This window comes from Ictidomys tridecemlineatus, chromosome 10 (assembly GCF_052094955.1).
Source record: "Ictidomys tridecemlineatus isolate mIctTri1 chromosome 10, mIctTri1.hap1, whole genome shotgun sequence".
Lineage (NCBI taxonomy): Eukaryota > Metazoa > Chordata > Mammalia > Rodentia > Sciuridae > Ictidomys > Ictidomys tridecemlineatus.
In genome coordinates, this window is record NC_135486.1 from 9,620,817 (window position 1) to 9,633,009 (window position 12,193).

The 12,193-nt window shown below is 47.2% G+C and overlaps 1 protein-coding gene across 3 annotated transcripts in view; it reads left to right on the forward strand.

The window, feature by feature from the left end:
- The first annotated feature begins 2,224 nt into the window (after positions 1–2,224).
- The window catches only part of Pappa2 (pappalysin 2), a 250,763-nt gene continuing 240,794 nt past the window's right edge, over positions 2,225–12,193 (forward strand). For 2 of the 3 annotated variants that reach the window (XM_005319772.4, XM_078022368.1), the window contains exons 1-2: positions 2,225–2,477; positions 4,092–5,905. In XM_005319772.4, the coding sequence (XP_005319829.2) occupies positions 4,996–5,905 (910 nt within the window). In that variant the 5' untranslated portion in view covers positions 2,225–2,477; positions 4,092–4,995. Of the gene's footprint in view, positions 2,478–3,832; positions 5,906–12,193 lie in introns of those variants that run through there. The other variant, XM_040277300.2, reaches the window with a different exon arrangement.

Consider the following 12,193-nt stretch of genomic DNA (forward strand, 5'->3'; position numbering starts at 1 on the left):
GAGCACCACCGGTGGGGAGGGCACACAAAGCAAGGACCCAGAGCTTCCCTTGGAGTGCAATCCTTCAGAGGAGTTCAGTCCTTCCAACACTAGTTGAACATGATTCCAATAAACATATTGCTGAAATGTTTGTTTCCGGTTGTCATTTTGGACTGCAAGTAGCTAAAACAGATCCGGCTCCTATATATAGATCCTGAGTTTGATTGTGTTCTGGGAGGCTTTTATTACTGCGCTCCTTGGCTGGTTCCCAGCTAAGCTTTTCCGTCAAGGGATCCGATTTTGGAATCAGAAAGTCAAAGGATAAGTGACCATACTCAGGGGTCTCAAGCTCTCTCTTTCTCCCTAATGCTGTGTTCTGCAGGTGGCTGCCAGCAGGACTGGCTCCTCCCTCTGCTCAAAGCTTCCTAATAATAATGAGAATGCTAATGGAAACTGACCAGCCCCACAGTGCAGTAAGCAATGCAGAGCACCTCTGACCTTCTGGGCTTAAAGGAAACATCTTATAATTTGGATTGAAATGAAGTACAGATGATCACAAACAGCCCAATCTTGAGAGAAGAGGACCCAAGACCCTTGTGCATAGAACAAAGAAGGGGGCCCTCAAGAGTGGGTGGGTTTCTGGATTTTACTCCTAGATTCTCCAAGGGAGGATTTGCCAGGAACAACAAGGTGAAGGAAGGGAGGTGGAGGTGGGTGTTAAGGAGGAGGTGTGGGCAGGGAGGGAGGAGGGGACAGGGCTTTCCTTACAGAGACAAGGTTGAAGCTTTGCAGTCTGATTTTTTAAAAAGTGACGATCTCCCAGAGACAGTCCCTCTATGTGTGTCCTTTGTTTTCTCTGTCCCATTTCACAGTGTACCCCTTCACCTGCCTCTGGGATTTCTTCCCGGTTAGCCATCCTGGTCTAACTGCCTTCCTGGTCTCCAAATTTCACGTGCCTCAGCACCTCTCTCTCTTCCCCTTCCTCTCTGTCTCTCCTGCCTCTCTCTTCCCCACTTCTTGCTTTCAGTCCCTTCTCCTCCCAGCCTCTCCTCTTTTTCCTACCCTCCTGCCCTCCCTCTTCCATCCCTCCCCTCCCCCTCACCTCCCTCCCTTCCTTTTTCCCCTTTCTTTCCTCTCTCCTCCCTCCCTGCCCTTCTCTTTCCCTCGCCCCCTCTCTGTCCTTCACCCCTCTCTCCCCTTGCCCATCTCCCATCCCCTCTCCTTCCTCCTCTCTTCCCTCTTTCCCTCTCCCTCCCTCTGCCTCCCGTCCTGGTCCTTGTTTATCTGTGAGCTCCCATTTCTTGCCTTATACATTTACCTGCAGCACAAGACACGGTTCCTCTTGCAAAAACTGTTTAAGAAATCCACATCCTCTCCCTTCATTCCTTGGGCATTTCAGAAATTATATTCCTCCCCCAACTACCCCCGTCAAAATAAAATGAATGCAGCCAGCTCCTGCTGTGTGTCCTTAAATTCATTCCCTCCAGCTTTGCTGGTTTGAAAGCCTGTACCCTAGAAGGGGCCTCCTGCATTTGCTGGCAACCCTGCTCCAGTCTGATCGCCACAGATAGTGCTTTGGAGTAAAAAAAAAAGGGGGGAAAAACCCTCTGTTGGAGATTTCAAAACAGATTCTACCAGCTTTCAAATCCCTGCACTTGCGGAGTGGCGGGTTTGAGGAAGAGGGGATGGGGACTTGGGGTGTGGGTGTTTGTCACAAACACATAAGCAACAGAATTTATATATGTATAGATCTGGGCTTCCCTTGGCATGTTTTTGGTGTCTTTTTCCCTGGCATGGAGGGTGGGTGCTGTGTAAGTCTGACTTCTCTCATACTTCTCGGGTTTGGGTGTGTGTGTGTGTGTGTGTTTGTGTGTGATGGAATTGAGGAGGGGGTGCTGTGTTTTTGATCTGATTCACTTGACAGATTATTTGAATCCAACCCACCTTTCCGCACATGTCAAACAGATGGGATCATTGTTAAAAGCCTTGAGAGCCGGGCTGAGCGGTGGGTAAAGCAGGGAGGGGGAGCCAGGAGGGGCACCGAGGGGAGGAGGGGGCACCTTCCAGTGGCTTTGTGTGTTCACACATTGGAACTGACAGGAGCCCTTCTTCTCCGTGGGTGGGGGAGTGTTTGGGGGTATGGGGTTGATGAGGGGGGATGGAAAGGGAGAGAGGTGGGGTGTTGGTGGGCAGGGTTATGATGTCACAGCCAAAGTTACAACAGGAGGAAAACACAGACATGGTTCAACATTTTTTTTTAAACTTTGGACTGCCAAGAGCTGAAGGAGAGTGGTGAGCAAAGGAATGAAGGGGAGAGAGAGAAACTAAGCTGGAAGCTTGAGTTTTGTGTTGCCTCTTGAAACCTTATGAATGGATTACCAGCAGCTGGGAGCCAGGGGAGACCTATAGGGGATTCGAGCTGCCTTACACTCTAACAGGGGGAGAAGCAGGCGGAATCCTTCTTCCCTGATGGGTTACCCTCCTTCCTGAAATGAATGGTAGGAAACCTTTTTTTCTCAGGGTCCTTGGGGTGGCATGGTGGAGGGGGAGCTGGTTTCTTTTCTTACCTGAGTATTTTCCCTCTCTCTTCTTGTTTTCCTCCTCTCTTTTTCTCTCTCTCCCCCCTTTTCTTCCCTGCTTTTCTGACTTTATACATCCCCCCTCCTCACTCCTAGGGGGGGGTGGGGAGAAAGAAAAAAGAACTGAGTCAGAAAAGTGAATAGAGCTAGAGAAGTGATAAGAGGAAAAAGGATAAGCAGGCGGAAGAGTGTCTGCTTAGTAATGCCCACGTGCCTGGACTGATAGCCTCAAAGGGACTTGCTTTGAGGCTCCAGTAGATGCTTCTTGGGGAAACAAGGTGTGCTGGGGGTGGGGTGGTTAGGACACAGCCTTCTTATAGCAAATAGATCAGTTATTAGCTGGGTAGAGGAGTTTAAAAGACAATATGGGGTCCCAAGGCTGAGGAGGCAGTGAGGTCTTCCTCCATGGTATTTGGGCTGCATGTTTTAGAATGTGGGCTACACAAGCAATGATTTTAAAAGTGTAAGTGATTTTTCTTAGGACCTGAATGAAGGACCCAGTGTACTGCTCTCTCTGTTTTGTACTACCTGTGGTCAAACGTACTTGGGTTGAAGAATGCTCTCTGTGTGTGTCCATCTGTCTGTGTGTGAAGATGTATACATGTATATAAAGAATGGGGATCCTTTGAGAAAGCTCGTGTGTGAGCATCTAGGCAAACATGACAGAGGTTAGAATCACAGTATCTACCTCCTTTTTTTTTTCATTCATTTCAAATCAGTTGAAAAAAATTGTTGCTTGAGTTTAGCTGTTCATTTTTGTAAATTACTTATTTTGGGCATCTCATTTGTTTATTTGCTCACTCAGCATATGGTGACTTTTACTAACTTCAGATTGAGGAACTTCTGAGAGGAAAAGATCTATGTACTATGAAAGCATGGCATTTCCATTTAATGTTTCTCATAGCAGGATAATTGATTTCTCCTTTCTCCCAATGTTCAATATGAAGTGAATTTAAGGTATTGTTCTTTTAAATCTGAAATGATTGATTGAAATAAGAAAAATGCAGGAGATTTGTGAGAAAACAAAAGAAAGAGATGCAAATGGTCCTAAAAGGCGAATGTGGGCTTATTAGGGAGGTCCTTTCAAAATGTGTGTGTGTGTGTGTGTGTGTGTGTGTGTGTGTGAGAGAGAGAGAGAGAGAGAGAGAGAGAGAGAGAGAGAGAGAGGGAGGGAGGGAGGGAGGAAAGGAGGGAGAAGGTACACACAGAGTGCTCCAAAACAGTATTGATTGTTTGCTATTGATTGTGTAGGCTGCAGCTGCAGAGAGAGAAAGCCCAAGATGTTTACTGGGGAAACAGGCTGTCCCCTGTGCCTGGGCGAGGTGGGGAGGTTTTCAGGAGGAAGGAGGGGACAGGAGGAGGTGGAGTGATGCACCAAACTTACTAGCTTTGACATCATCCTTGTCTTTAAATGAAAAAACAAGAAGATAATTACAGGCAGAGAGAAAGGGAGAGAAGGAGAGAGGAGAGACTGGAGGGAACAGGTCCTTGAAGTACACACTCTTCTTTTTGCTCTTTTCCCTGTTTTCCCAGGGACCCACAAGGCTCCCAGAAGGTGAAGTCAAGGGCTCTCAGACTCATTTGGTTAAGAGAACAGCAGACTGTCAACCCAGAGAAGAACTTTACGGAGCCTTACCACATACCAACAAGTTGGAAGGGGATAAAAAAATACTTTCGGCCATCAACAACCCTGAGCACCAAGTGAGGGTAGTATCCTATCCTGTGCTGGCAGACTGGCAGCTGAATGGGGACCTGGCTGAGGACATCTACAGAGGGAAAGTTAAGTACCAGCTTGGATTTTTGTGCTCCCAGATTCTTTTTGCATTTTTAGATGATAGCCATCAAATTGTGTGTCTGTGTATAAATTTGTTTATAGCAATTCTAGCAATTTGTTTTAAGGTGAGCCTTATTTTGGGTGAAGGAGTACATAAAAGAAGGCAATCCCAAGGGAAGGAAGAAGAGAAGGAAATGAAAATTGGAAAATACTGTGTTTTTGAATGACTTGGGGGCAGCCAGGGGTATGCATAGGTGAGTGTGCTATTTGAGAGACTTTGGTTTATGCTCTACTTTCTAGTATCAGTGTGGGAAGGGATTATTGAAGAAGGAGCAAAAAGAAAAAGGAAAGAAACCTGAGCTCTCTGGAAGGAAAGTCCAAGGAACCAAGAGCAATTAGCTTCATTCTGCAAGGACTAAACTAGAGCTGTGTGAGGGAAGCACCTGCTGCGCAGCAGTGGGGAAGTGACTAGCAGAGCTACCAGAGCAGCAGGTCCTCAGGAGAGGCTCTCCACTGGGGAAGCTTGACAAAGTTTGGTTTGTGAGCAGAACAGTTCCCCAGTGACTGCACATTCATTGCAGGCTGACTCTTCTTTTTCTCCCCATCGTCCCAGTGTGGTACCCAGAAGTTGACTTCCGGCTCTGTGGGAGAGCTGAGGGAGGGATGATGTGTTTGAAGATCCTGAGGATAAGCCTGGTGATCCTGGCTGGGTGGGCATTCGGTACTGCCAACTCCGAGCTGGGCTGGACACGCAGGAAATCCCTGGCTCAGAGGGGACACCTGAATCAGGTGCTGTTGGAAGGGGAGCGCTGTTGGCTGGGGGGCAAGGCTCAGAGACCCAGAGCTGTTCCCCAGCATCACCTCTTTGGGGTGTACCCCAGCAGTCCTGGGAACTACCTGAAGTCCTACCCTGTGAGGGATCAGGGAACCTATCCTGCAGGACGTACTAAACCGGACTCCATGAGAAAGGCTGTTTTCCAAGACCTGACTGAAAACACAGTGGGAGTGGGGGGGAAGCCGAGTGAGCATCCAGTAGCCCTGTGGGTAGGGGACAGTCCTATTGGGCAATCAAAGCCTCCGGTAGATGATGACACTTATCTTGGCAAACAAGGACTCAAGGAGTCTCTAGGTGAGGCTGTAGCTCGGGGAAGCTGGACAGTGGCTGCCGCCATTCCCGCCACCTCTCCATACCTGAAGGATCCTGAAGCGGAGAGCCAGGGAAAGGTCTGGGCCAAGTCCAGGCATCCTCGCCGAGTGGTGAAGAGGCAGGCAGAGGACGTGCCTGGAGACCCTGGTATCTCTCCTCTGCATTTCCAACCTTGGCCTAAGCACCCCCTTAGGCACAGGGTTAGAAACGTGTTGAAGGACAGCATCCAAGATGGTGGAGGAAGCCCTGACTGGGAAACAGAGACCTTTAACCCCCAAGGAGGACTGTCTGTCTTGTACTTCTCCGGGAGGCGGGAGCGGCTGCTGCTGCGTCCAGAAGTACTGGCTGAGATTCCCCGGGAGGCTTTCACAGTGGAAGCCTGGGTGAGACCAGAGGGAGGACAGAACAACCCGGCCATCATCGCAGGTAATGACCCACTCCTGGGCTTTCTGATGTTCTGGGGAGTAGCTGGCTCCATTTTTGATGGGGTTAGACCTAGGGAACAAGGTGGGGAAGGGTTCAGAGCAGGAAAGCCAGGAATAAGGACAGGGAGCTGGCCAGGGACAGGGAGGGGCAAGCCCTTTATTTATTAGCACAGCAGGACTCTGGACACCATCAAAGAGAAGATAATGACCTCTGCCATAATAGCATTGCCCCTGGTATGGATCTCATGTAGTTCTGTGCATCCTGCTTGCCCTCAGGAGATCTTGGCTTAGCTCTCTCACCTTTTTTAAAGGGAAAGGACTTTTCATCCTTAGTCAAAGGAGAAGGGGTCTCATACTCTGTTTCTCATAGTCAGTTTGGGATACCCAGACAACTTTGAAAATAGAGGAGAGTCCAAGACCTGCACAGTGAGTCATGCCCGGGCTGGTCCAGGCTGGGAGGGAACAAGGCTGTCAGGCACACAGCCATCTTGTCCTGCCTGGTTGCCTTTTCTCTGAGCAGCCCTGAACGTACACAGAAAGGCACCACCTATTCCACATCTGGGGGTCTCCTTCATTTTGTCCTGACAGCAGTATACACAGACTAGGAACAGAAAGGTCTACTGGAAAAGGTGGGCACTCATAAGCCAGGGTCTTGGCTTCTAGCCCTGGCTGTTGTAAGAGGGATCTACAAATGAAACCTGGTATAACTCTTCGATGTTAATCAGAGACACCTGCCTGGGAGTTTTACCTATATTTATTCTTCTCTATACCCAGATGTTGGCTTTTTTGGAAAGTCACTCAGAAGGGAAAAGAAGTGAGTGGAGTAAGAATAGCTGCCTCTCTGACTGGGAAGCATGATTCAAGAAAGGTGTTTGGGGTTAGGCTTTCTATTTCATCACTTGTATCTCATTATCCTTTTGGATGGATCTCCCATGACAGAACCTAACCCCAAAACAAGACACATAGTAAAACAATTTAATTTTATTAATTTGGATTATCCACAGCACCCTTTGATCTTTGTCTATCCCATTACATTGATGGAGAAACTGAGGCAACAAGACATGCCAGAGGTAGGCTGGGGATGGGACTTCAGAGCCCGTGAATTGCTTGACAGTTTTACAAAACAAAAACTTCTCAGGTTGCTGGAACCCTGCAAAGAAGTTTGAGAAGAGGGAAAGAAATCTGGAAAAGGAAGGAGCCTCTTCCAATGGAGTGTTGCTGGAACATCCCTTCCGGACACTCTCTGTCTCCCCCTTTGGCTGTAATTTCTCTGTTGGAAGCTGGGATTCCCAGACACTGAGCATGCTTGGGTCTTTTGGTGTTGCTTTATTTTGGGGTGGGAGAGGGGGTGAGGGAAGGGGAGAGAGAAGGGGCTGGGCTGTGAGCTAGGTGGGAGCAGAGAAAGAGTAGAAGGAAACTCTTTTTCTGGGGCCAAATGGAAGAAATAATGAGATGATTATCTGTTCAGAGCTGGCAGTTTCACAGTTCCTCCCAGATGACTTCTTCTTGCTGCCTGATCTTGCTTCCTAGTACCCATCTGCCAGGGAAACTGCGTGCTTGCTGTCTAGACTGAAACCCATGACTCTGCTTACCCCTCCTCTTGCAGTAGCAACATAGAGACCTGGGATCAGTTTCTGACTGTAAAGAATTAGAGAAGAATCCAACAAGAAAATATGTGGGAGGCTCTGAGGGGCTCTTATTAAAGCTCAAACCTGGGGAAACAGATTCACGATTGTGGTACCTGACTGCTATCCTGTCCCTCCTGTGTCTTGTCTCATGCTCTACACAGAGGAAAGCAGTGATTTGATTTGATTGCAGTTCTCACATTCCTTGATGCACCTCCCGCAGCCCACCCCAATATACTGCTTCCCTCCCTTGCTCATCTGTCTGTCTGTCACCATCAACAGCCCTCACACAGCCACAGTGCACGCTCCTTCTTCAAAGTGTTCATCTGACTCTCTTAACCTCCCTAAGCACGTACAATTGGGCAGGAAATCTGTTGCAGACAGTCTAGCTTCCAAGGTTTCTTCTATTCAAATCAAAGAGGTTCCTGTGGTATACTGGGATTTCCTCAACCTTCTCCAGGAAGGTTGAGGGCAGAGAACAGTCACGTCCAGCTCTTCTCCACCTCCCACCCTGTTCTCTTCTTCAGTCTTGTGTACATCAGGAAGTACCCCGTAAGGATTTAGGGTAAAAGTTGGTAAAAGATAGGGATTGGAAACAAGGTCACCATCATTCAGGATTCTAGCAGATGGGCTCCTGAGGATTTAGGCATCCTGTCTACTCATACTAATTACCACGGCACTCACCTGTGGACCCTGTGATTGAGAACCATGTAGTTACCAAACAAGGACTCAGGAATTCATTGCACCAAATTACTCCCCTCTATCAACAGGAAGCCCTATTCCTTCTCACCTAGCACTGGTCCTTGAGCTGGTCACTACCTGTTCCTAGGATGGTTGGCTTTCCCTATGCAGAACAACAATATAGAATCATGTCCCTGGGAGCTACAAATGACTCAATTATTGCAGTTCTGCTTTCTTGAGGATAGTCTAAGATGCTGCAAAGACTTGGCTACCACACACTTTTCCACCAGCTTTCAAAAATCAGCATATACCTACTTAACTTAATCCCACTTTCCCAGTCTTCATTCTACCAAACTTGAGGTGTTTTCTCTTGGGTAGAGGTCAACCATTGCAGAGAAGACCCCACCCCCAGAGGTGGGGCCTTGAGGAATACTTTCCACTTAGGGCACTAGGTGGCAGTGTTGCCTCATTACAGGAGAGCAGGAAGCCCCTGAGGGGGGACTGTGATTTCTTGGAGGGCTGTCCTGCCCTGGCCTCAGCATGCAATTTAATCATCCTCTCCCAGAATGTTGTTGGTAGGCATCTCTGGGGTTTAGCTTCATAGAGATTTTTTTTTTAAGCTAATATGGCATTTTTAGGGGTGGTTGACTGACTTGTATTTGTAGCAACTAGTAAAGAAAGCAAAGCCAACCAGAGTTGTCCTCTCCTTCCACCCCCAATAATCACATTCTTTCAAAATAGGAAGCTGGACTCCAGAATGAACTGCTAGAATAGTTTATTTAGGGTGGAGGATGATGTGGGGCTCACAGACTGTAGGTGCTGAGGGTTTCTCTGGCCCCCAAGCAGGTGGGGCTTCCTGCAAGGCAGGCCTTCTGCAGGTACCTGTTTCCCATGGCTGATGCAGATCAACTGAGGTCTAGGGGAGGGCTGCATGCAATGGCTCCCCTGGAGGGTGCCCCCCAGAAGGAGCTGGTTGAGGGCCTGCCATTTAGGGCTGTGTGCCACTAAGAGTAGTCGGAGGCCTGGGGCCCATTTGGTTGGGCCATTAGAACTGAGTAGGGGAATAAGCCAAATTCTGTCCTATTTGGGGGAACACTTGTTGCTCCAGCACCCAACCCTGAAACCATCTTGTTCCCTTCCCGCCTTCTCAACTTTCTTTCCTCTCCTTCAACCCCAACATACACAAAAGAGAAAATTTAATAGGTTCCTCCGTACCCATAATTGATTTCAAATGTTCCCTGAAGTGGCCCAGCTGAGTAACCACCTGCAGCTCCAAGATGCAGGAGACTGAGTCACTAAGTCCATGGCAGGACTGGAGCCCAGGTTTCTTCATCCAACAAATATTTATTGAGTGCCTGGCCATGTAGAGTGCAGTGAGCCACTGTGGGGAATACAAAGATGTCTAAGAAACTGTCCCTGAGGCGAGGGCAAGTTTTTCTCCTCTGAGGATCCAAGTTTTAGAGCATGTCCCAGTGTGGAATTTGGAAGGGAGACAGATCTGGAATCAGGTCTTTTATTGACATTATCAGGGCTATGGTCCTTGGCAGTTCACTGAACGTTCTGAACTTTGGTTTGTTAAAATTGAAAAATGGGAAAAAAACCCAACAATATATATATATATATAAATGTATGATTCCATATATATAAATGTATATATATAAATATATACATTTATATATATATATATAAATGTATGATTCCATCTTAATAGGAAAAAATCTTAAAAAGAAAGAGAAGAAAAACAGAAGACAAATGAGATAATGTCTTGCAGAGTTGTTATGATGTTTTAATAAGTCATGTATATAAAGTGTACAACAACACAGGGCCTGATCCAGGGGGCTTATTTATGACATGGCAGGGCAGGTGTTAACAGTGGGTAGCTCCATTACTAAGAGCTGTGTATCAACCCATTCCTCTTTGGTTCTAACCTACTAGCCTCTCATTTTACTGTAGGTGAGATATTAGAGATATTAACTTTTTTTTTTTAAACAGCATGGTCTCAGGATAATTAAGGACTAGAATCAGAGGCCTAAAAGGATCCATTTATTTTATTTTTTAAAATTGTCTTTTTTTTTTTTTTAGCTTGGGCAGCAGTACTATTTCAAATAAATTGGACAATGGTGCTAAAGTTTCTTTGGAACTGTAAGCCCTTTTGAAAAGCTGATGAAAGCTATGCTCACTCTCTAGAAAAATGTACATGTTCACATGGCTTACATAACATTTAGGGCTTTCTGGATTTCGATGGCCAGGGTCTGCTGACATTAGTCCATTGTTCAGAGCCTATTGATGACTTTTCTGTTTTGAATGACATCTAAAAAATGAGATTTTTATCAGATGCCTTGACATCCTCTTCTCTCCCAATGAGGGAGCTTTGTATTCAGAGTAAAGAGTTTTTCAGTGGAATATGGAGCTTTGCAGAAGACAGATTCATATAGATGTAAAGAAAATAGAAAGGAGGGGGCACATGTGCTGTAGCTGTCTTTACCCAGCAGGACTCCAGATTTACATTCATACTCTTCACAGGGCTCCTCTGAAGATGAAGTTTCTATGACCCTCCTCCTTAGCTCTCTTCCCATATGCAGCAATAGTCAAAGTCAGAATGTGTTTCCTCATAGGACCTTAAAGGGATGGCCCAGTTCCTATTGCCAGCTCCCAACCAGGACCTAGCTATGCAGTAGGGCCACAGAGCCCTATTCTTGGTGTAGAAGAGCTATACGAGCCATCAAGGTGTTGTTGGCCTCTGGGGCGGGTTTGCCACTGTGATGATGAAGAGATACATGAGTTTTATGTCCAAAGAGGGCATGTGCCCGATGGCTGTAAACTAGCAACTCAGTCTAGGAGGGTTCCCATCACGTGGCTTTATGACCCTCCAGAAGAGAGGCAGTATGGGGACGTGAGGTGTGTGGTTAGAGAGGTAAAACAGAGTGCCACCATGACCTTTTGCAGCCCACTGTAGGCCCTTATCCCTGCAGACTTCTCTGCCTCCCCATGTGAGAGCCATCTCTTCTCTGCTCCAGAGACCCTTTGTGTGTGCTTTCCTGGGGTGCGGGTTGCTTCTTCCTTACTAGGTATGTGTGTGTGTCATTTCTATCCACTGAAAATTTCTTGGGAGCCAAATGCATTTATGATTGACTTTTGTCATCACAAAACATCTATCACAGTATTAGAATCTCAGTTAAGTTTGTAGAGTAATGTAGAAATTTAGATTGCTGGATGCCCATCAGGGGTGAATGAAAGGGAAAGGGAAACTTCTGATGCTGGAGGCTCTTTGTGAGGATCCAGGGCAGTGGCTTTCAAATTCTGCTTTTGCTGCTTGCAGAGATGTCTTAGGGGCTTCTTAGGGAAACCGCTGAGCCCAGGGCTCTCCTCCACTTCATCAGGAATAGCCCCTCTCTTACCTATTTCAGATGAGAAAACTTTTGATGACTTTAAGAAAATTCAAACCCTACAACTCTAGAGCAGAGTTGGCATATTATGGTCTAGGGCCACATTGGCTCCAAAGCCAGAACCGCCTTTTGTAAATAAAGTTTAATTGGAACAGAGCCACACATCTGATTATGTGTTTTCTGTGGCTTCTTCTCTATTGAATGGCAGCGTTTAGTAGTTTCAACAGGGACCTTATAGCCTGCAAAGCCTAAAATATTTACTGCCTGGCCCTTTGAAGAAAAAGTTTGCCAACCCCTGCTTCTTCAGCATTGTTTCTGGAGTGTCAATGTGACAGAGATCAGCTGGGACAGCTGCTCTGGGAGTATATCTGGAAGCAGATACATAAAGAACATGGCTTGCAGGGGGCACAGCTAAGGAAACTTGCATCCACCAGGGACCCCAGCACTGTGCTCTGAAGAGTATCGCTGCAGTTGCATGGAGGCCCCACACCCTGGGGGTGGCAGGGAGAATGGCAGAGCAGGCCCTGGGACACAGTTGACTCTGGCTCCAGGACTCTCCAAAGCTTAGCAGAGCAGTTCTTCGACTGCTCAGCAGTC